A 24,232-nucleotide genomic window follows, 5' to 3' on the forward strand; every position below is an offset into this window, starting at 1 on the left:
AGCTCCACAGAAGGGCTCTTCCATGTAGGCGAGTATAGCAGTCTCCTGGTATCCACTTTTTATAATAGACCTACACTTGCATACTGTGTGACAGCGCAAACCTTTTATTCAAAAGTACAACAGACAAACCCAAGTGTGAGCATTTATATATACTGACACAAAATGAACGTAGAAATAATGCAACACAGTATGCGCTATTTTTAGGTCTAATGTTTTGGCTGTCATAATACTCTGTAGGTCTATTTGAAGGCCTACTGTTTAAAATATCTAATGTTATCAAAAGAACAGCAATTGCACGGTAATTGATTACTGCACAAAAAATGCAGGTTTGCCTTTATTCTTCAAACACAATAAAAACTAAATAAGAATTATTCACATTGTTGCCTGGATCAATTCTGCAAAAACGAATGAACAGAAAAACATCCCCAGAATGCTAACATAATTACTTAAACCACCTACAGTTACATTTTTTTTTCTCATAAATAGGCGCAAACAAGTACCATAAAAAGATTTCATATAGACACAGTGTAGAGGAATAGTAACTGATCAGCCATATGTCAGGGATATACAGCAACTCTCCGGTCTGCCACTGCTTCCAATTAACACCATACAAGCTTCTGACACTTTCTTACACATAGCTTGGATGACATAAATCAATATGGCAGAAGTGATACAAAAGAAGTTATTTTATGTAGTACAAAATAAACTTTTTTCCTTTATTTTTTTAAATTTATTTATTTTTTTTATGAACTCAGAACATTTCATGCTATCTCAAGGGTTGGTGGCATCATCATCTTTAAAACTGGGTAAAGTAAAGATTTCCAGTTTTCATATTTTTGCTCTAATCAGCTGGCGATACCAATGCCAAGGGAATATGGAACATCTTTCGGTTAGTTACCCCTCTTTGCTTCTAAAAATGAACCGGTGTGGTCCAATTCAAAATCACATTGGAACTAAAAAATCCAACCTTTATACTCTAGGAGTAATAATCACACAGATTCTATTTACAGCTTGAAATCTGGGCTAAAAGCCACTAAGTAGTTCATAGCAGTCCCTATGAACAATCACTTTATACTTACAACAAAATTCTGTTTCTAAGGCAGTTCACTAGTAAAGAGCATTACAGAGAGAGCAAAAAATATACAAAGGAGAGTAGGGTAGCTTGAAAGAGGGAGACAGAAGAGAGAAGGAGAGTGTGTGTAGGGGGAGATAAATTATCCACACATTCTCTGATGTGATTTTTTTTTTTTCAGATTGTGATTTTTCTCTTTATTTAAAACAGCAACAACAAAAAAGTTTAGCAGTTTTGGTATTCATTCGCTGTCTCTGTCTTTGAGATCTTAGAGCCTTGAAGACCCAGCAATAAGTGCTTATGGACTGACAAGCTCACAGTTTGACCTACGCCATTCCTTTCACTCATTCATGACCAATCTCCATAACACATTTCACGAGCTTCTTAAATATTAATCAGGACCAAAACACTGGTTATTGGGGGTGGGATGCTGGGGCACTAAACCTCTAGCATCAGAAGGATTATGATTGTATTTAAAGTGATTTTATTTTTAGAATTTACATTTTCATGCTTTCACTATTTTTAAACTCCCAAATGTCTGAATGTCAGAGGCTAAGAGAAGAAATGTATTCCAAACCCCATAGAGAAAGGGTTCTGTTAAAAGAGTGAGTCATGACAAAAGAACAATACTCACTCTCACACATGAACACGCAGTGTTATTTTTTACTTTATTTGTGTGTGTGTGTGTGTGTGTGTGTGTGTGTGTTTTGTGTGTTGTGTCTAAGGCCTGGATGAGTAGGCTGGAGATCAGTCACTGGATTGCTGGAGTGTGAGGAGGAACTGCCTTGGTCCTGCAGAGCTGAAGGAGTTGAGGGAATGATGGTCTCACTCAGGTCAGATACAAGGCTTTATCTCTCTGCAGTGCACTGTGGGACACACACACACACACACACACACACACACACACACACACACACACACAAGCATGCACACACAAAAACAGCCACCATTAAAAATGCATGGTGGCATACAGCTGTTGCTATTGGGAATGTGCTGAATCAGGACATGGTTGAACAACAGATGGAACACAAGCACATTCAATCAGTCTACATGTATGTTTAGCTTCTTAACTACCTTTCTCTGTTCATCTATTAGCCTGTAAAATCTGTTAGAGGCTCTCACCCGTTGCTGCAGTAATCGGGGGTCCAGTCAAGGCTCTGATTCGGCCCATTCCTGCAGCCTGCTCGGTAGTCCATGGAGGGGGACATACCTGGTCCAGCAGAGGACGACACGCTGATCATGCTCTGATATTCCGCCTGCAGAGGAAAGCCCTGTGAAAGAGAGAAAACGACAGGGGATTAGCAGCATGATGACTGGATTGAAAGCACAAAGAAAAAAAGATAACGAAAGATATGATGCTTAGTTTTTTTATTATTATTATTATTATTATTAAGCTACATGTTGTATTTAAAATTTACACAATGGCTTCAAAAAGGTGAATTCCCTGGTGTATTTTTTCCCCCCCCCAAATCCTTTTAGAACTCAAACCCTTTTATCACAGCCACATAGAAGAAACATGAAAACAGCATCTCATCCAACTCATGTCACCATGTGTAACTGGCATTCGGCATGTTTTGAAGTGGACATGATGCAAGTGCTACAAAGATGGGCTCGACTAAACATTACTGCAGCTTCGGGGGGGGAATGAACAAAGTGCATATTCTAATTTGAAGACTTTTTCCTCTGTTCTTAGTCCCAGGAAAGACTGTGTGTGAAAGGGAAGTTAATCTAAGCGGTACACAAGAGAATCTGCCTGAAAGACCAAGACAGCAGGTGGTTGCGTTTTTTTTTCTCCCTCTCCAGAGATTCTACCTATTCATGGACTGTTCTGCACATTCTTCCCCTTCATTCTGACACAAAGACTCCATCTGCCCTTTTGTGTCCCCCTCCCCCCACAAGCCCCCACCTCCCTACACACCACGCTAGTCTTAGCTCAGCAAGAAGAAGAGAAAGAAAAAGAAAAAGTTTTTGTTTGCGCTCCACAAATATGCAAAAATGAAACGTGGATTATTACTCCCCTTCGGATTTAAAGCTCCCTCATAAAGGACGGATCTGTGAAGCGGGCTTAGACCCCTCACCCTCCCCAAATGGAAAGGAAGAAAAGCCAAGTTTAAGCATTCTTACTCTCCTGCAGAAGATTGACACAGCCATACAAGTAATGCAGTGGTAATCTAAAATTGGACCTTAGCCAAATTTGTATTATAATCTGCATGGAAATTAGACCCCTTTTTTTCAATGCTTATAATGATGATCATCCACTGCAACAGTTAATTTGCCTGCTGAGTGGTGATAAAAGGAACACATGAAATTCAATCAAGTAGTTGCTCTTTTCCCAGAATTCCCAAGAAGAGAAACTTATAACAATAGGCTTTCATATTCAAATGGGAATGTTTAACTTTTTTTTTTTTCCATGGGAACTGTTTCAACTCGAAATATGTGATTCTCAGCAAGTAATAGCATCAATACAGCCCCATGTTACTGTGGAATGCAAACTGGAAGATGAAAACACAGGAAATTTCGAACTTAACAGCTATTCTAATGGTTACCACTATGTTATCATGAAAGCTACAGTTACAGAGCAATGCTGCTGTCACATTTCACCTTCTCTGCACCCCCCTCCCCCAAGAATTCTTCAGTCCTGGCTTGGCACTGAAGATGCCCCACTTCACCCCACTCCACACATCCCCCAGGCAGAAAGCTAATCTTCATTACAGACTGATTCCCCAGGCCCTCAGTTGCACCCCTACTTACAGCCATTAAAGCATGAAATGCTCTGACATGGCATCGGCGTGACTTTCACCACATATGTGTGTGTGTATGTGTGTTTGTGTATGTGGGTGAGAAGAAGCAGGCTTCAAACCTCTCCGTAGCCACCTCTAGCTGAGCTCTTAAGTGTTTAATTAGCACTGTTGCTAATAATGGGAGGGAGTGTTCACTGGGTTCAAAGGACTTGCTACTTCTGACACTGTACTTGGTTTGAAACACACAGATAAAAGAGCATGGAAAAAACAATAAACCTCATGAATCTGATGTCAATACGGGTCATTTGGTCTTTAATTGGATTTCTGTGTGTGTATATTTATGTATGTGTGGGACAGAGATGTTTATTTGTTGGTGAGGGTAGTCCTAAAAAAGCTTGTAGCCCAATATACACAAGAAGGAAGAGAGGATGGACAAAAAGAAGCCTTCTCGAGTTATATACTTTAGCAGAGAACTAATTTCATTTCCTTCTTTTCAATCTGAAAAACTGTTTTCATCAGATAGCTGAAGTATTTTGTCTTCTAGACTGATGTATTCATCAATCTCAATGTGTTTTTTCTGTCCAACCTTAAATCACATCCAAATCCTAATGCATCTGTTTATTACAGAGGGAAAATTGAAAATCTGTCTGTGTGATATGGCAGGCTTTTTCCCCCACACTCGGTGGACATAAAACAAGCTGGCAGATATTAATGGCTTCTCTTCTTGCCTCATTCGCTGGTGTGAGAGATGGAAGGAAAGTTCCGGAAATTATGAAAAATGAAACAGCAGCATCTGGTGGATAAACAGCACTTCCCATAGTCACATATTCCTACAAATACACATCCACTACACACTATGAGCAGTAGTTATATTCACATGCTCATATACACACACATACACGGGTGTACACTGATACAGTGCACACCCATAGTTGTGCGCATGTGTGTGTGTGTGTATGCCTGAGCTCAACTGGCCCATAGATGAAGATGCCAGAAGCAGTGTCTGTACACTCTCCTAGCACATAGAGGGTGAGTGTAGTGGCAGTGTGTGTTTGTACATGGATGTATTTATCTGAATACTCACCTGGCCCATAGATGGTGAGTGTAGTGGCAATGCATGGCTGCTGATCTGCTGCTGCTGCAGGCCAAGGTGCTGGTGGAGTGGGGGGCTGATCTGGAGTGGAGGGGGGCTCGTAGCTGCCATGCCACCCATGCTCACGGTGCCTGGCATGGGGACACTGGGCCGGGATGGGCCCCCTCGAGCCAGGCCTGCCTGCATGGGTGGCAGCTGGGAGCTTAGGCCTGGCTGCTGATGGTAGGGGGAACCCATGTAGAGGCCTGCATGGGACTGCCCTGCCCCAGGGAACACAGGAGGCTTGGGGCCCATCATCTGAGAAGCCTGAGACACTTTCACATCGCCCGGGTCACTGTAAGTCTGGAGGCAGATTAGGGTAAATCGCTAGCCAAAACCGCTAACATGGCTAATAATTGCTAAAAGCTATCTGGAAGCAGTTAGCATCAGCATAATGCTAACACACCTCCAAATAGCCTTCAGTCATTATTAGCAATGACCACATTTCTCAGGGTGATGTATTCCTTTATGAGCAAGCTCACGTGGCAGCTAGAAGAACAAAAGTGCTAAAGAAAGCTCCCGGCATGCTGAGGCGCATGGCTATCACAGAATGAGCAGCTGAATCAGCAGGAACACAACGTTCACTGGAGCCATTTTACTCTTGCACTAGACATGACTGAGGCTTGAGGAGGTGTAGCCACATACCTGGGAGACAAGGCTGGCCCTGTAGGCGGCTAGCTGTTTGAGGTACTCCTTCTTAGCGCTTTCTGTCTTCTTCTTGTACACCTGTTATCATTAAACAAGTCAAAAACAAAGAGAAAAGCACACTGAGATTGAAGTTCTTCATATTCTTATGTGCGTGTACATGGGGAAACTCAGGATGGTACATTGTTTATGAGCTCCAACGTGAAATGGTTGCTGGAGTGTTGCTTAAGTGCACGGAAACTTTAGACATCAATGCAGACTTTATGGTCCCTTCATGTTTCCCTTTTCAGGTGCTCCATATGTGTAATTATTTGCCCATCAATATATCTGAATGTTTATTGCCTCCACCAACTAGCGACTGAAAGCAGAGAGACACAGTCTTCTCTAACCAGGCAAACACCCTAAGCTTCCTTCTATTCCACTGGCACAGTGATTTATAGAGTAATAAATAAATACAATGCTTGGCTCTAAAACAGGATTATACAGAAAAAAAAAATCAAGAAAGAGATGCAAAATAAAGGCTTGGGGTGTTTGGACCACTCATTGTCATTGTGAAAATGTCTATGATACATAACATTAACATATTCTGAAGTTTTAGTTTATTCACTGTGTGAAACAACATTATGAAAAATGTTTTCTTTGCTTGAACAGTGATGAAAAATGCAAAATATACACTACTGACTCTTTTATAGCCTCTCTCACCCCCTAACTGCAAAGGACTACATTTTAATTTGCAAATGTTTTAGAAATTTTCAATATCATTCTCAATATCTACCCAATCTCCTACACAAACGACAATATAGGTGAGAAAAAACTGACTTAACAATTAAATAATTGACTGTTTTCCTGAAACTGCATGCACTAAGATTAGTAGTGCTGATATCATGCTTCAACTGGTTGCAACAGCCGGCGAAAGTCTTAAGCTCTGTCCAAGTATCAGTTTAGCACTTAAACCAATAAAACCAAACTCACTTTACACCAGATAAAACAAACAAAAATAAACAAATAAAATCAGTAACACCTGATATTAAACTTCCAACAATGTATAACCCTGTTTTCATACCAATTTCACACCAATGTTTCTCTTAATGCAAAACCTAACAGATTTTAGACTGACAATGACAAAACAACAAAACAACCAAAAAAAAAAGCAAAGAGAAAAAAAAACCTGTGGCCAAATGTGTCCATGTATGTCTAGACAGGAAGAAATTAGCAGCTACATCTTGTCGCATTCTGTTTCCACTACTACCTCTGTCATAACATGCAACATAAATGAGACCTGCGGTATGCTCAAGGCAAATAACCACATTTATGCACTGGCCAACTGCACAAAACTGCTCTGTTTTTGCAAAGCATGGATTGCTAACCTCTTGGCACCTATTTAAACAGCATTATCGCTGGTTTGAGCTGGTGCTTTTGCCAAAAGCAGTTCACCACTGCCAACAGGAGGGACTGTCCCGCCTGTGAATTGAAGAGTTAAAGATACATTTTTACAGAAAAGCATCAGTTGTGTTTTGTATTCTGGAAATGGGAAAATGGTCAAATAAATAAATAAATAAAATAAAATAAAATTTTAAATAAATTAACAAAGTTGTTCTTGATGCTGCCCCATTGGGCTTAGGTGCTGATTAAGCTCAAATTCAGTGATGTCACTCAGTTAAACACATAGGAAATGAATGTAGATTCGATCTGTTTTATTTTGAAAAACCTCCTAGTTTTACCAATTACATGTTTTAGCATGTACAGACATCATCACAATCTTTTCAATCCATCCATTCAAACAAATTAGTGAAATTCCCATACTGGCATTTTCACCTGTTGTACACAGTACACAGTAGTGTATATACTGAAGGTCTGGTAACTATAATTATAAACAGTTTCCTGTACCTGAGTTTAATTTCCAGTTGTATGTACTTGAAGCTGTTGTGTAACAATCATTAGATTCTATGGTGTATTCATGAGGTTTTGTATGTGCTGTGAAAAAGCTTATGTAACTGTGATTAGATGTAGTCAAGCACACCTGTGCCCATGGAAACATTGTGTATATGCAAGGCTGTGTAACTAATTAGATCCAGTTAAGTACACCTGAGGTTGCATAGATGTAAGGCATTTCCCACCCACCACATACCTGTTTCTGTTCCTCTCCCAGACCATCCCACATAGAAGCCACTATCTTGGACACCTCTCCAAATGTGGCGTTGGGGTTCTGGCCCTTAATGGCTGCCTGTGTGTCTCTGAAGAACAGGGCATAGGCTGACACGGGCTTCTGTGGCTCATTGGGGTCCTTCTTCTTCTTCTTTTTGGGAGTTTTGGGCTTCTTGGCCAAGTCTGAGGCCGGCCTCTTCTCTGCCCCATTCTGTGGAAGAATCAGGGTTTTAGGTGCTGTGTCATAAATATGGAAACAGGAGTTGGGAGAAATTAAGCTCAGGGGCATATCCAAAGAACATGGAAACGACCTCTTGCTTAAGTCAGCAACCGCCGAGGAAAACACTCATCAGTAAGGGCCTAGTTATTCAACAGTGCTGTACCATTTATGAGTGCCATTACTGGGAAATTCTTTGCTGGTAGTAATACACCTATATGTGCTATATTGGTTTTGAAATAATCTTAGGGCTGAGATTACAGGACTAGCCTCAAGGAGTGATGCAGAAAGCTGCTTCCCATATGGTCAGGAACTACTTAGATTAAAACTGTCCATAAGGGAAGAAATATTTGTTGTATGCACAATATGTGCATGTGTGTCTGTATGTGTATAATCTGATAGACAATCTGAGGCACCCAAGGTGCTAGTTTCACCTTCAGAGCCTCTTCTGTGTCGTCCTCGTGTACAGAGCTTGAGGGAGAAGGTGTAGCCGACTTGCTCTCGGGAGGAGATGGAGAGCCATGGGTACCACCATTCCCGCTCACTCCCAGCTGAGTATTGAGTTGTGATTGGTTGATGGTAGTCAGCTGACCCTGGGGAACCATGCCTGACTGGACCCTGGTTCTGAGTGCATCTACTTGTGGATGGTTGCCGTACCGTGAATCGGAGTGGACCATTTGTTGCATCTGGCAGAGGAAAAGAAAAAACTTGCCTTACCAAACTGAGCCAAACCACACCCTTTCAAACCACAGAAAAAGGCACTGAAGCAGCAACTGTAACAAAAACAAATGACAGAGTTGCAACCCTACTATAACCTCTTTGAAGTTGAGTTACATGGTTTGAAGTGGCTTAACTACAACTTTAGCAGAATGCTACAGAACAATCTCCTTGGTTCTCTTACTGGTGCATAGGTATCCATATGCAAACATCTACATGCTAACACATCTTTTAACCCAGGACCCATGTCAAGCTTTGAATATCTAATTTGTAACACATAAAACTGCACTATTCGTAATGCATTATTTATATAGTATATACTCCTGAGAAGATCAGGCTCTGATCCCTCAGAAATAAGCTGCATAACTTTAACTAGGGAGTTCCGTTTTTTCACTAAACTGTAAGATGTTAATAATGCTGTGAGAATGGCTTTGCTTATTCTATGCCTGGGGTGGAAAAAAAAAAAAAAAAAAAAAATCACTTCCTCCATGTTAAGTAGCCCACTGTGGTGTGTCACTCGAAACTGCTTGTACCAGCAGGTGACCTGACACGAACCCCACGCCCACCATTGTTTTAGGCACAAAGCCCCTAACAGGTGGAGCATTGAAGGTAAGGCTGGAGTTGGACAGGTGACTTTTCTCCCCTCCCCGTGCTAAGCTCAGCGCTGGCAGGAGGGTGGAAACAGAAAAATTTGCCCAGCCGAGAAATTTTCAGTTACACTTCAACATTCAACATTCCGATGATCACACTATCTGAGCCTATGACAAAACTGAAAATATAGATTATATCACAATGTGTTTTCTGAGATGCAGCAATGTATGAATGATGCTAGAATTGTAAAAATAGATGTTAGTGGTCTGTGCATTTGTAAATTCCACAAGTACAGTGTTTGTGAGCTGGCTGATGGAGAGAGCTGATCAAAAATGGCAGCTCAACAGAATAATCTGATTCTGCCAGGAAAATATCCGGACTGGTTCAGTCCCGGCAAATCATTCCCGGCAGTTAACTGACTAATCGTGGTCCCGCTTTACTGTAAATGCTAGTTTCTCTTGAAATGAAAGTAACTGATTTCAAGAGCGGAAATATTTAGGATGCTGAGCTAAGGTGTATATGGTATATTCTGATATGCTGTAAATTGAAAAGGAAAAACTTTCATTTTTAGCAAAACACGTGTTTGCTGAGACAGCAGCTGTACCATGGGAACACTCAGCATTTTGTGCTGTTTTTAACGACAGATTTGTGTATTATTTAGAAGAGGGGCTTTTTAAAAAAAAAAAAAAAAAAAAAAAAAAAAACACCAGACAGTGCCCACCTTGTGTCATGAATAGGAAGATATTGAGGTCACTGTCATGCCGTGCTGTAGTTTTTTTAAACCCCGCATGGTGATAAAGGTCATCTTTCTTTTTCCTCAGCAAATGAAACTCTAGAGGTAAGAGTTGATGTTTTTCCATCCCCCCATAGCATTTTGCACAGTGAGTAGGAAAGCAGGGAAACTTTCATGCCTAATCAAGTTGCACTTACAATAAGTGAGTGAATGTGTTTATGCACGCACACACACACACACACACTTTAGCAGTCTCTATATGCATATAAATATAAAAACGTCTCCCATGAGAAAGATGGAGAGAGATATAATGTAGCTGGATTGATAGTCAACATGGGTACTAGAAGATACTAGAAAGTATTGAATTGTGTTTGTCAGCGAGAGCCTGTGATGGTATTTATCATCTTAGCTTGGCCATTAATCTCTAGTACAGGGAGGACAATGGCTCACTGGGAATGAATAGAGGTCACATGACGAGGTCACAGACAAAAGCCCCAAAGGCTGCCTGTTCTGCACTTTTTAAGTTTTAACTAACAATCGCCTGGCTGGACTGGCGACTCAATGACCCATGCTGAAGGGTAGGTCATATTCATTTGATATCAATTTCCTTTAAATAACAGGGCCAAATTGTTATTTTACTTACAGCAGAAGGCTATTTGCATGCTTATACTGCTGCAGTGTGGTGAAAGAGATGTACTAAGAGGGCAGGAAAAAAGCAGCACAACTCTACCATGGCCTCCAATGACACTTTAAAGGGGGAAATCATGTCTACTTTATGCAGCCTGTCACTTCAGGGGCACTTTCACATCCTTTTGTTTCCATTAAAAAGGTATAAATAGCTGAAGTGCTGCACGAGATCAGAGCCAGTTGTTTGTGCTTGGTAATAAAAGTACATTGCAGCGATAAGGACTCTTCCTAGCAGAATGATGGGAGTGTATTTCATGTCCTTGTGCAACAGTACATGAAGCACAGAAACAGTGAATGTACATGAAATGTTAAGGCAAAGAATACAAAACATGTCTGACTTGAGGATTTAAAACAAAAGTCTTATTTTCCCTTTGGCTAATAGACTTAAACTTGCAGAGGCTATAATTCTAGGTAATTCAATTGTTAATGATTTGTTGATTATTTAAAATGCCTAAAGTTTATTTGACATATATATGAGCAGTGAGAGGTAAAACCATTTTAAACACTTATAGCAGCATATGTCATTTCTATGTCAGGGCTTAATTGGTACTAGCTGAATTTTAAACAGCATGCATGCCTGCAGGTTCTGACTATGCAGATTCAGAGGAGCTCTACAAAAATGTCTCCACAACAATGGTGCGGTTCCTCAGACTGCAACAGGAAACACCATTACTTAAATTGTGATATTACATTTCTGGATGTGGTGTTTGCTTTGTAGCACACAGTAAAATGTTTTGCTTTATTTCTGAAAATTGACGATGAATGGGGATTTATGTCCATTGCTGCATGTGATTTTGTGTTATTTAGACCACTGATAGATGAGGAATTATTGGCTTCTAAGCTGATGAAGGACAACATGGCCTCTCTTTACCGGCGCTCGCTCTCTACCGCCTTCCCATTCCTCCACTGTCAGTTTTGTTTAGACCCACACATTTTGCACACATCACCTTGTGCTTATTTAAGCAGACAGTCAGATTTCTGGAAAGCACACCCGGTCCGAGAGCATATTCCCAATAACTTCGCAATAAATGTTTCTTAGAAATCGCTCTTCTTTCATCTTACCACCAAAGAGAGATATGATCGCTCCAACCAATCCAAAAGCCCCATTCCATGTTCCTCACCATATCTCTTTAGATATTCTGTTATGTACATTTCCTCTTTAATGGAATGAAAATTGAAATCGAGCAATATTTGTATATGATTTTCCTTTAAATCTAACAGAAGCACATTGAACTGTAGTATTTGTGCTGGCAAAACAATACAAGTCCCGAGACCCTATAAAATGATCGCAAAATGTAGCATACACATAAATGCCCCTCTCTGCCCATCCGGAGAAGGCAGCTCCAACAGGCTAATGCTGAGAGAAAATTAATTCCATCAGCTAGCTCTTTCATTCTGCACTGCAACTACAAGCTCGCTGTCCTGTTGCCTGGCAACCATAATTCATAGTCGTTCTAAATGGATGTTCTCCAAGCTCAGAGAACATTAAGGTGAAAAGAACAAATGCCTTTGTGAATCTTGAAATCTTTTGGTGTACATGTCACTCCATGCCTTAAAAAAAGAAAAAGAAGAAGAATGAATAAGATGAAGATGAAGAAGAAGAAGAAGAAGAAAAAGATGTGTTTTGATGTAACCTATAATAAGAAAAACCCAAAGTAGAAAGGAACACCAAAGGAATGATAAATGCACTTTATAAAAAAAGAGGTTGTATCAAGTTTCAATGTTGAAACAATGCTTTCAGTAGTCACAATTTTTGGAAACCACCATTTTTCACCTATGTATTAATTTCTGATGAATCAACTGCCAAAACAATGGCAGTGTAGTTATGATTATAGAAGTATTAACATAAACCAAGTGCTACATAAGCAATGTTTTTCTGTGGTTAATAGCACCACAGAAGGGGTAAGTACCACTCAATATTGGGCTTCGGCCTGGTAGATACAAGGTGTGTGGAAAACAACAGCTGAAAGCTGAAAAGAGCTGCTTCCATTCTGACTCATGCGTGAGGCAGAACCGAGCCTCCCCTCCTGAACTCTAACCACAGTTAGTCACACACCACGCCAGTCCCCAGATGTGTCAGAATCACATCAACCGATCTCTGCAGCGCAAAGTCAATTCCATGCTATGTGTTTCGTTTCTGCAGAAGTGATTTATGCAAAAGGGACATTTCACTAACCCAAGATAAGCATTTAAAAAAAGCAGAAAATGGGGACAATTGAGGGTGTCTTTGGGTGTTTTTAAAGAATAATTCCCAAGACAAAATATTCTTCAAACAAACCTGAGACAAAAACCATGCATATTTTGTTTGTGCGTGATGATTTCCCCAATATTCCCCAATATTTAACATATAAAAGCAGGACACTGAAAAGTCTCAATAAATGCTCTGAGACTATTTTAAGAGCACACTATAAGTGGAGTGCACCAGCAGATGGCATTAAATTTTATTCTGTTATCTTTATCATGTGAGAAACTGGCATTGTGTCTGTATGTATTCAATCAAATTAGTGTTAATTTTTGGGGTGCTATCTGAATCATACTGCAGGCCAATTCAAGCTTCCAACATGAAGTGGTAACGTACTTTGCTCATGTCAATTACCACACTGTTTGAGGCTCCTGTGCTGTGTGCGCTTCTCACATTAGCAGCCTCTCTGAGGAAAATAAGCTAGTCTCAACTGTTCACTGTAGATCTCTAGCTATCTTAATAAGGGGGTCCCTCCAACAAGAAAGATTCCCCTTTGGGTAAACTCTACGTTTCATCCTCAGTATGCCTGAAAGTGTGAGTTCAGTATTCTCCTAGGGGTGAAGAAAAGAAAGAGATATTGAGGAGAGAAAGGCACAGAGTGATAGAGAGAAAAAAGGGACAAAGAGACACGTACCACTGAGAGCGAGTTGGTGAGAAGACCTCCATCTTGGCCCACCATGCTGGGGACAGACATTCCGGTCAGGTCCATGCCCTGCAGGTGGAAGGGGTGCAGTCCATTCTGAGAGACAGGGGGGCAAAGGGGGTGGTATGCTCCAGAGTCCGTCTCAGGCAGGTGGGCCAGGACATGTTCAGGAAGGGTCGGGGGAGTGATCGGGGGGATGTTGAAATCCTCATCTCCCAGGCCAGGTACAGGATAGGACTGCTGGCATGGACACAATCACAGAGATCATTTGAGCATGAAGGTTACTGAAAGGCTAAGTATGCTGAGACATAAACAAATACACTGACTTAATTAACTGCACTTAAAGTTCATTACTTGGATATATTTATATATATCAAATTCTATGCTTTATTACAAGCCAGTAGGTAATTCTGTGTTTTATCCTAATCTATAACAACACCTATACAAACAAGCATATAGACACCTCACAGAATATGGGATCATATGATACATACCACAACAACACCATTTGTGGGACACTTACTTTTTATACTAATTGAATTACAAATGGTACACTACAATGATCCTATCTGACAAAGCACATGAAGTCATAGGAGGAAACTGTAAGCACCTCAAAAACAATGGGACTCTGAATATATAAAACATTGCAGTGATGAGCAGCTCTGCCAGGTTTAAAAACACACACTGGTTATTTGACATTCCTAAGTAACCAAGTGATTGGTTGTACAACTTCTTTTCTTAATATATTCTTCAAAACATTTTCTGGTTTGCTAATACTGGAACTGAAATAACCCTGCCATTACGACAATTTAATATACTGATAAAAAGTTAGATAAATTGTAACTACAAATACACTGTGCAGCATAAATACAAAACAACACACATCAAAGAGCAGTGAACATTACAATGGCTTATGATTAGCATGTGAGGCTTTTGGGGACTGAAATTTCAAGCATTCAGTCACTCTCATTAGACCACCACAAAACGTGTTTTTATTAGGGTGGCAGTGAAGTTTGGCTGTGAAGTTTTCCTTGGCTGCACATTCAGCTCTTTTTTCATCTTCTTTATGTTCTTTTTTGTTTTTTTGGTAAAAGGGCTCGGACTCTGTCCTTTGCTCTTGAAGTGCTCTGGCCCCCATCAGTTTAGTGTGCGATGAAAAAGATGTAAAGCAGATAAGGAGATGAAAGCCTGTATATTCATGAATTATTTTGTACTCACACGCATTCACACACTCACACTCACACACACACACTTTGTGCATGTTTCTTTATGCATGAATGTATTTATTTGTCAGCAGAATGGGGAGAAGATCCAGTGTGCAACCTTATCTGTGGAGTTTATTATCAGAAGTGAGAGACAGCATGGGTAACATGTCAGGTTTTACTCAAGTCTTTAATACGCGGATCAGGACGTGGAAAAAAGCAGCCGAGCTCCAGCAAACAAGCAAGACGTCAGAACAACTCTGCTGCCAGGCCTACTGCTCGCTCCGATTCAGCTCCAGATGATTCAAATGAATCCTCTCTCTCGCCTTCAAAGGCTCAGAGAGGGTTTCTGTTCTGCCGGTTTATTAGCACTAATATATAGCTTTTATTTGTAGCAGACTAAATGAACCTGTCAGACAGCCAACTACAGGCAATTAGGTATGAAATTGGTTCCAAATCCAAACTCAACTCAAATAACTGTCCAACTGTTACTTTTAAGGATTGCAATAATCGATTTAATGAGCTTCCTACTTCTGCCTCTAAAAGCCGATGTATCATGCTCATTTGCATATTTGATTGTGTTGTGCCTCACAGATGTCGACTTTTGTTTGGGGGAAATATGTTGGCATAATTCATACAGTAAGGTCCTTAGAGGAAAGTTTTTACTGCCAAATTCTGAAGAAAAAAAAAACTGCTATAAAACAAAACTATAAGCAGTTTGTTGCATTAATGTTGGTAGGGTTTTTTACTACATGGAATGATTTTATTTCAAGTAAAATAAACAAAGTAAAATGGGTGATGAGCATTTTTCACAGAAAGGTCAGTATGAAATTTTTTTTCTACCCTCTATCAGACTACTCTCTTTCAGAGATGACAGATATAGGTAAACATGAGAAACAGACCCAGAGAAACAGAAAAATGATTTATGCTGACATGTGACTTGTTTGAGTAGCTTAGCTTAAATTTAAAAAGTTAAATAAATACTGCATGTTAAAGAGAGTGACAGTGTTATTGTATTCGTATTGATTATAAAATACTTCTAATGTCCTACAAAGCAGTGAATGGTCTTGCCCCACAGTACCTTAGAGAACTCCTAGTACATTACGATCCACCATGTCTACATAGTTCAAAAGGTGCAGGCTCTTTACTAGTACCAAAAATAAGAAAGTATACTGCAGGGGGCAGAACCTTTTCCTATAAAGCTCCCACACTGGAAAAACCTTCCTGTAAATGTTCAAGACCCAAGACACAGTCTCAATATTTAATGCTAGGCTGAAAACCTCTGTACAGTCAAGAATTGTAATAACTACTTCCCATCTTAGGTAAAGGTGTAGATGTGGGAGTCCCTGGACATTGAAAGTTATGGTAAACTAGGATGTTATGAGGCTGTCACTTCACCTCTCGTCACTCAAGTTTGTTGACTGGGAGCGGCAGAATGCTGATGTTCCAGGGTGCCCTCATGCCTGTGTTTCATTCTGGCAATATCCTTTTAACTGTGGATATGCTGGAGTCCATCTTTGCACATTATAGTTCCCTAATTTAAATACCCTCGTACCGGGACATGCCTAATAATCTATTTTCTCTTTCTGCTGAGCTACACCTACCCTTGATGTCACGATGTTACTGAGCCTCAACCCGTCTCAGCTGCCGTGGCTACTCCCACCACCCCCTGATGCCCCCTGCTGTAGCCCACCACACCTCCAGCCCAGCCAACTACTCCTTCGTTGCCCTTGATGGACATTCTCTTGCGGGGTGATTTCAGACACGTGCACACCATCGGGACAAGACTTTCTAGGCAAGACTAGCCATTAATTGCTTATTTTTTCATTATTATTTATTTATTTTTCTCTTAGAATTGTTACTATTGTGGTGACTGTTGTCAGCCAGAGGAGGATGGGCTCCCCTTTGAGTCTTGGTTCCTCTCAAGGTTTCTTCCTCACGCTCTAGGGAGTTTTTCCTTGCCACTGTCACCCTTGGCTTGCTCACTGGGGGCTTGGACTTGGACGTTTATAAATCTGCTTTGTGACATCTGTTGTAAAAAGCGCTATATTAATAAATTCGATTTGATTTTTGATTACTAACATGATCAATAACAATAATCAATATTCTCAATAACAAAATTTCATGTAAAAATGGTAGCAGAGATGACAGGAGGAAGACTTTGCAGAAAACAGAACAGCCACATCTGAATTTGAGTAAAAGACAAACACCTCTGGCACAGTCACCTGGGACCTGTTAGGCTGCACAAATGCCATCATTTGCACTTTTAACTGAAGAGATGAAAACTGTGATTCCAGTTCTCTCAGTACGAAAGTATCTAACCTGGCTATCCAGGAACAAAAAGATAGGTGTTACTGGTATTCATTTAAGCAGACAATGCACTTCACAATGCACTTAATTCCACATATATATAACCTCTATTAGAGAAATATAGACAGAGAGACCAAAAAGAGAAAAACAAAAGCCAAGAAGCCAAAACAGTACCAGAGACTCATGTTCTATAGGTTCAGTTCAGTTTCATTAGATTCAAAAAGACTCCCTTTACAAACAACTCAGTGTTCATGACCATCAGTTTCAAAACCTAAAAACTTAAATTTTAAGGTAGTTATCTCCACCATTCTTCATAGCAACATCCCTCAGAGCAGACGACAAATCTCCCTGGGGCATGACTGCGTGACAGACATCCCTAGGGAACTAGACCAGAGGAGACGAACAGCAAATGGACCAAAGACAAATGTGGGCTTCATTTTTTTAAACATGAGTTAACAGATTGAGTAGTAGCAGTGTGCAGTGACTCTCTGGGACTTTGATACGTAGTACAATACTGTCTGCAAGCAAAAAACATAAATGTTCTGTTCTATATGTTTGGTTGTACCTTCATTTACTTACTTGTTTATCTATTATTTACTTATGTTAATTCTGTTTTTCCATCAGCTATTACTATACTTCGGTACATAGCATTAAGCTCAGTGCTATGATTTAGAAACACAGTAAGCAAACAAACAAACAAACAAACAAAAAACTATCAAATTCATTAAGCCTCTCAGAAGTAAAGATTTAAGTCTGCACTGATGATAAAAACTGTTCAGTAGGGTTGAAAGACGCCCTCCAATGAAAATCGAATTTTTAACCCAGTTAACATGTTAACATGTGTTTTTTTACGAACGACAAATCATGAGCGAAATAAGCCACGAAATAAGCATTTTGGCTTTGGAACTGCAATATACCTATGACAGTCTCAACGACACGTATTCAGACATCCAGGGTTTCATGTATAACTAACCTAAGGAACAAATTTAATCTATTTACGGGGTGGTGCTTTCTATATCGTTAGCATATTGCTATGGTGAAATGAGGGGTATAAGGGGAGAAGCCAGATGTTGGACCTATTGCATTCTGTAAACTAAGTTTCAGTATGTCCGAAACTATGGCAGAGGTGTGCTGTTTTCGGCTAAAAAGTCTAAAAGGAGAAAATTCGCTGGACGCTGTTGGTCAATGGGTAAAAATATTTTTCTTGTGTTTTATTTGGTGACTGTGTACAACAAATCTGCAGTGTGCTAGATAACGTTAGCCTGCCAAGTCACACGCTTCATGTCAAATCCTGACAGAACCTTTTATATGGGTTGAAGAAAGTTAGGGCGAATGTTAATCAAAGGTTTCTCACATAGCTGCTGAATTAGACGATGGCTATATTCATTACTAAAATTCTGACAGAATGCCTCACGTGACTTTGTGGTTATGCGCAAAGAAAGCATGTCATGATAAATGTTATCCTCATAAATTGATATAGCGTTATCTAGAAAAGGTTAGCTAATTCATGTGCGTACGGCATGTGGAAAAGCTGCTTTCTGGCATATAGCCCTGAAGGCAAACCTCTCCCACGTGTGGTCATTAGCATGATCTGCGGTCAAGAAATAGCTAATGTTAGCACATTTTGGAAAAACAACCATGCACAACAGCTAATTACATATCATATAACACAGATGTGAGATTGCTTGTTTTGACACTTTTTTTCAATGGGGAAAGCGTATCCTCTGATATTCTTTTAAAATGTATATATGATCGTGTAGCTACTGTCACTGTCAATATGATTCCTGCATTCTGTAGCGTGTACTGCATATAGACTGCATATTAATTATGAACTAGATGCTTTTCTCCAGATATTTCCTAACAGCACATCTGGATGTTTATCTTTACAAGATAGCTAATTTGTCAGAGCTGGCAATCTGGACCAAGGTCGTCTAACATTAGCAACACGTTATTATATTTCATAACGTAGTCAAGACAAAGGCTCACATTACCTATTACTACTACGGTTCTAATATTGTAGAGAGCGAAACATAAAATACATTACCATTCTGATAGATCGATTTTAGATTACCCTTTGCCATTAGCTCTTCTTCTGAGTCAGTTTCTGGTTCGAACATGGTTGAATTGGATGAATTACTCCAATATTACCACTTAAACCTTACTAGCATACAGTAGCTAGCAATTTAGAAAACCAACAGTTTGTTGTTGTTTTTTTGTTTTTTTTTGATGGGCAGAGTAGAAGGTGAGCAGATGAGTGATGGAGCGGAGGGTGGGAACGATTAGCCTATTCATAGTTACATGCATACTGAATGAGGGCAAAGGTGTACATATAAACATCAACAGTCTTGCTCTGACAAATTTGGGTCATTGTGACTCAGTAAAGTAAGATATAATGCGAACAGATCAGCACGTTTGAGATCATAAGTATCCTCCTGTGCTGCACACTTCAACACCTTATGTTACAGATGTGAGAAGCACTCCACAGGCTCTGTCTCTATGAGGTCACCAAAAAAGTGCAAATTACGAAAACTGTTTAGAGGGACAGTTACGCATTCAGTCCATGATTGGCAGCAAATCATCTCCTGGTGCTCCATCTGTTCTGAGGGGTGCGATGACATGGCACATTGCCCTCCACCCAATTACATCTCCAACAAGAAGCAAGTGGGATACACAAACAACAGAAACCTGTGGCCTAAGATGAGCCATGAGCCATCTTCTTTTTTCAATTCTAAGCAATGATGTCAAAAGATGTCAGACTAATTGCTACAGTAGTTAAACTTAATAAGGTGGTAAGGTGGCCTGTTTTTTCCAAGAACTAGCTACAGTTTCCCATCTCAGGCTGAGTCTGTGAGAGAGAATGATCAAAAGAGGAAGTGAGAGGACTTGAGCCCGTAATGTATACTGCTGGGGTCCAGGAGAGGCCATCATTTGAATGTAATATCCCTTGGCTGGGCCCGGTGACTGCTCCAGACCCCCTGGGCTGCCAATCAGCACAGAGAGTCTCCGGATAGATGGAGTACAACACGTCTTCCCTGCACGCTGAGCCACTAAAAGCAAGGTTAGGTGATCAGAGGGCCTTTTTCTCTTTGCCTGTTAATGCTGACAGAGAAATTCAGGCCCAGTCTGGTACTTTTCTGCCAAGGGGGGGCATGCATAAACACACACAGCTTTTACAAATGTGGATCTGATCCAACACCTCTTGTCCCGCAAATACACTCCTCGAGTGTCCCTTCTTCCACCCACTTTCTTCAATAGGTGCCATTACATCTAGAAAAGTTACATAAAGCCGATAAAAATAAAAACCTTGAAGCTCTGTGATTGACATAACTGAAATAATATGTTAAAACAGTCTGGGTTGTGGTTTGATCAAGAAGAATATTTTTCTTCCCCCAATATTGGAGGAAGGCATGATTTTCTGGGCTTCTGCAGGAAAGCACTAGGTAGGCTTACACTCATGTGGAGCACTCTCCTGATCCCCAAGGATTAAGCAAACTTGTCTCTCTGTGTGTGTGTGTGTGTGTGTGTGTGTGTGTGTGTGTGTGTGTGTGTGTGTGTGTGTGTGTGTGTGTGTGTGTGTCAGAAACAGCTCTCCATGAGCCAGGGTACAGGGCTCGCTGAGCTATGTCAAACAGTGCAAACAGATTCTACTGTGTCAAAACAAATGAATTATATAGCAAATTAATATTAAATGACTTTGAACACAATGGATAATGGATAGAATTAATTTATATATGGTGTGAATTAAAAAAAAATTGTAAGCACAACCTTGATATTCCAGATGATCAATAATTCAAACACACAGAAAGAATCAATTAAACTAAATTCTAAGCCCCCCACCACCCCCAAAAAACATCAACAAAATAACAGGTCAGTAGTTATGGGATAAACATACAGAAGCATTCTATGTACAGGCCTGTGAGCACATTCCTGAGGCTCTCAGGATATGCCAGAAATATGAGAAATGTGTATATTTTTAGTGTTGGGCATTTTTCTATCTGTGTGTTTGTGTATTTTGTATCTGGCACCACTGACACCTACCACTTGCCACCACATTAAACTAAATAAATATGCGGAAGGTGAGCTTTGCTCAGGGCACTCGTGGGCTTACTGTGCTCAGCACTTCACCGTTCTGTACTAATAAATGTGGCTTTTGTTTAATGGCCAAAAGACACATGACAAGGCTTGAGGCTGGGGTGAGTGGGAAGAGAGAGGGAGAGAGAGAAAGAGAAATGGTAAAGATTTTAGTGGGGACAAACAGTCCTCTTGCTCTGTGGTATGGTCTGTAAAATAGAACCTCAATGCCATTACAGTTTTTCTGTAGTATTAATATTGCTATGTTTCTCTGAGGGGACTGCAGCTGCTCAGCAATGCTGGCATGGTTAACAGCCACAGTGTTCATAGAGCTCTATGCTGCTTTAACATAATGTGGCTAAAAGGAATAATCTAGTGGTAATAATCTACTTGCAATTAACATCAGACAGCTTTTAGCCTTGTTCTATATAGACTGAAAATGCAGACAGAACACTTCCTGAATCTGTCAAATACAGACCAATACAGAGTTTCACATTGTTTTTTTTTTTTTTAAGTTAAGGTTTAAGTCTTTTTCTTTAAGTTATTGCTCACCCACTGCTTTCTGTTGCTCTTGAGGCAAACATTTCTATCTTAACACACACACACACACCTCTACACACACGCACACACACACACACCTCTCCTACCTGCAGTCTCCTATCTCATAACAAAATGACTCAAATGACACATCTCCATACTCATTTCAATAAATCACCTCACCACTCATTTCAACTGTGACTCTGGCAGTTCTCATATTGGCCAAAACTAGAGAGCACATATCTGATTATGCAGTCTCAATACAGAATCCAATTCCAGGCAAAATTGCTAAGGCAGTAACATTCTCTGGCCAATAACATAACATCATCTATTATGCATAATCAATAACCATGATTCTCCTTGCTGTCTTTGATCTATCCTCGGTGTGGATCGGACAGCAGACAGAAAGTCTGGTGTTTCCAGTGAATCAGGCATGTAGCAAAGGGGGCAGTGGAGGTAGTTTGATGTTTATTTCTGTTTATCCCCCGGAACTGAGGCTGAAGAAAGAGGTTTCTGGATCAGCACGCAATCCGCACATTTGATGACCGAGACAGATTTTAGCGTGCTGAGTGCGAAGTGTAAAAAAAAAAAAAAAAAAAAAAAAAAAAAAAAAGGTCTGGGAAGCACTTCTGCTCACTGATTTGGCTAATGTGCGATTAGAAGCAGAAGCAAAGCTCTAGTGCTGCACATGGCTCACTGCTGAGCTCTGGGGTCAAGGTGAATTCAGCTGTTGCTGCCAATAAAACTAATTACCTTCTCTCAGTAGTGAGACAGAGTGAGGGAGATGGAGGGAGAGAGAGAGAGAGAGAGAACTGGAAAAATTGTCTTAGAGAGTGTAATTATCTTATATACTGGCAAACCATTTCTCAAACATTTCTGTCTCTGGGGGAGAAAAAGCAATATTACCTGCCAATGCAGTTAGATAATTAAATAATTTCACTTGACAAGAGTACTTAAAATTAGTAATAACGTCTAGAGATAAGCGAAATAATAATTTTAGAATGTCCTAATGAGAAATATTGGACATATTGCCTACATTTAAGATGTTTCCGCCTGTTAATATATCTTTTTTATATAATGATGGAGAGAAAGACAGGTACAGAGAGAATGGGTAAAATGTTCTGGAATGGGGAAAATAATATCTCAAACACAGCCACACAGAAAGGTAGAGAGCTAAGAGCAACAGCTGACTATTTTTGGGTATGAGGACATAACTAATGGAAAGAAATATCTCCAGAAATCGCTCTCACATGCACACACAAGCGCTCATGCACACACACACACACCACAGTACTGCTGTACAGAATGGGCCTTTCTGATGGAATTTGGTGTGGTATGGGTGAGGGTAAGGGTATTGGTGCAGGTTCTTTACCCAGGGCAGGCGTGTGCCGTCAGGCTGAGCAGGGCCGTCTCGCTTCCACTGCACACCTGTCTGTTTGGGACTGTGCTGCTGCGATTGGCTGGGGCTGGCGGGAACGCGGAACTACAGTGGAATACAAGGTCAAGGGTTCAACTCATACAGCACAATGAGAAGCAACAATTCTAGATAATTAGACACACACACAAATAAATACTCACATACACACAGCTTTTCCTGTTCTCTCTCAGTTCTCTCTCAATGAGTCACCATATATCCTTTTTCTGAACTAGCTGCTACTTTACACATGTGGATTACTGCATGTCACTACCGACAACTAACCTTACATGGAAAAGCAAGACAGGCCCAGTACAATATATAGAACACAGCTTTCATATCTACAAAACCATAGTTAACCTGAAAAATATGCCCATTCCCCTTTGTGTCCCTGAACAGTTTGCATCAGTGGCCCTGACTCTCATGGGGATCCACCTACCTCCAGAGTTCAGCTCCTACCATATTTCATCTCCTCTTATCCAGCCCATAAAGCTCTTCTCAACACGTCAGTTAGCCAATTGAGCTGTGTGCAGCTCAGAGCTGTCCCTGCCCTAACACATTCATGTCAACTCCCGAGGGGTCCGAAAACTGCACGCTGAGCTGAATCGCATACATTAGTGCAAGAAGACGCTAAGCAGGGGTGGTGCTCAAACACGGCACAGGACCTGTATGTATGTTCAGGGCTGCCTCTGAATGACTCCACAGGAAGTCAGGCCTACAGAAGGCCCCAGTGGCCACGTGGCCTGCACTCTCCACACCATGCTAAATAATACATGTCTCAAATATCTTTTATTTATTTTTGCTCCTGCAACAGCACCTCTCTTTAGCACATTACACACTGTAATCCTGTTTCATCCTCTACACTAGAGCCCTCACCTGCCCTGTAAATAAGACCACCATTACAAGAGGTTGTGTTGTTCTCACCAACTTTGTTCCTCATTAGTGGAAGGCTTCTGTCATGTAAAAATGAGGCCTGTAAAAATATTTACAAAATGCAACTTTTACTAGGGCTGTATTCTGTATAAATTACAAAAGTATCAAACCTAACTCTTGAGCTGTAAGTTTCCAAATCTTAAACGTGTTAGCAATCAGGTTTAAACATACTATTTTCACCATGCATGTGAAAGGTGTGA

General features: G+C 40.5%; 1 protein-coding gene across 3 annotated transcripts in view; it reads right to left on the minus strand.

Annotated features, from left to right (window-relative positions):
* Positions 1 to 302: 302 nt before the first annotated feature.
* tox (thymocyte selection-associated high mobility group box) overlaps positions 303 to 24,232 on the minus strand; it is a 49,912-nt gene continuing 25,982 nt past the window's right edge. The window contains exons 3-10 of one of the 3 annotated variants that reach the window (XM_027027296.2): positions 23,058 to 23,168; positions 13,557 to 13,802; positions 8,387 to 8,638; positions 7,719 to 7,946; positions 5,591 to 5,671; positions 4,898 to 5,248; positions 2,195 to 2,343; positions 303 to 1,938 (exon numbers count right to left, since the gene is read on the minus strand). In XM_027027296.2, the coding sequence (XP_026883097.1) occupies positions 1,902 to 1,938; positions 2,195 to 2,343; positions 4,898 to 5,248; positions 5,591 to 5,671; positions 7,719 to 7,946; positions 8,387 to 8,638; positions 13,557 to 13,802; positions 23,058 to 23,168 (1,455 nt within the window). In that variant the 3' untranslated portion in view covers positions 303 to 1,901. Of the gene's footprint in view, positions 1,939 to 2,194; positions 2,344 to 4,897; positions 5,249 to 5,590; positions 5,672 to 7,718; positions 7,947 to 8,386; positions 8,639 to 13,556; positions 13,806 to 23,057; positions 23,169 to 24,232 lie in introns of all 3 variants that reach the window. The other 2 variants (XM_027027287.2, XM_027027306.2) reach the window with 2 other exon arrangements.

This window comes from Electrophorus electricus, chromosome 15 (assembly GCF_013358815.1).
Source record: "Electrophorus electricus isolate fEleEle1 chromosome 15, fEleEle1.pri, whole genome shotgun sequence".
Classification (NCBI taxonomy): domain Eukaryota; kingdom Metazoa; phylum Chordata; class Actinopteri; order Gymnotiformes; family Gymnotidae; genus Electrophorus; species Electrophorus electricus.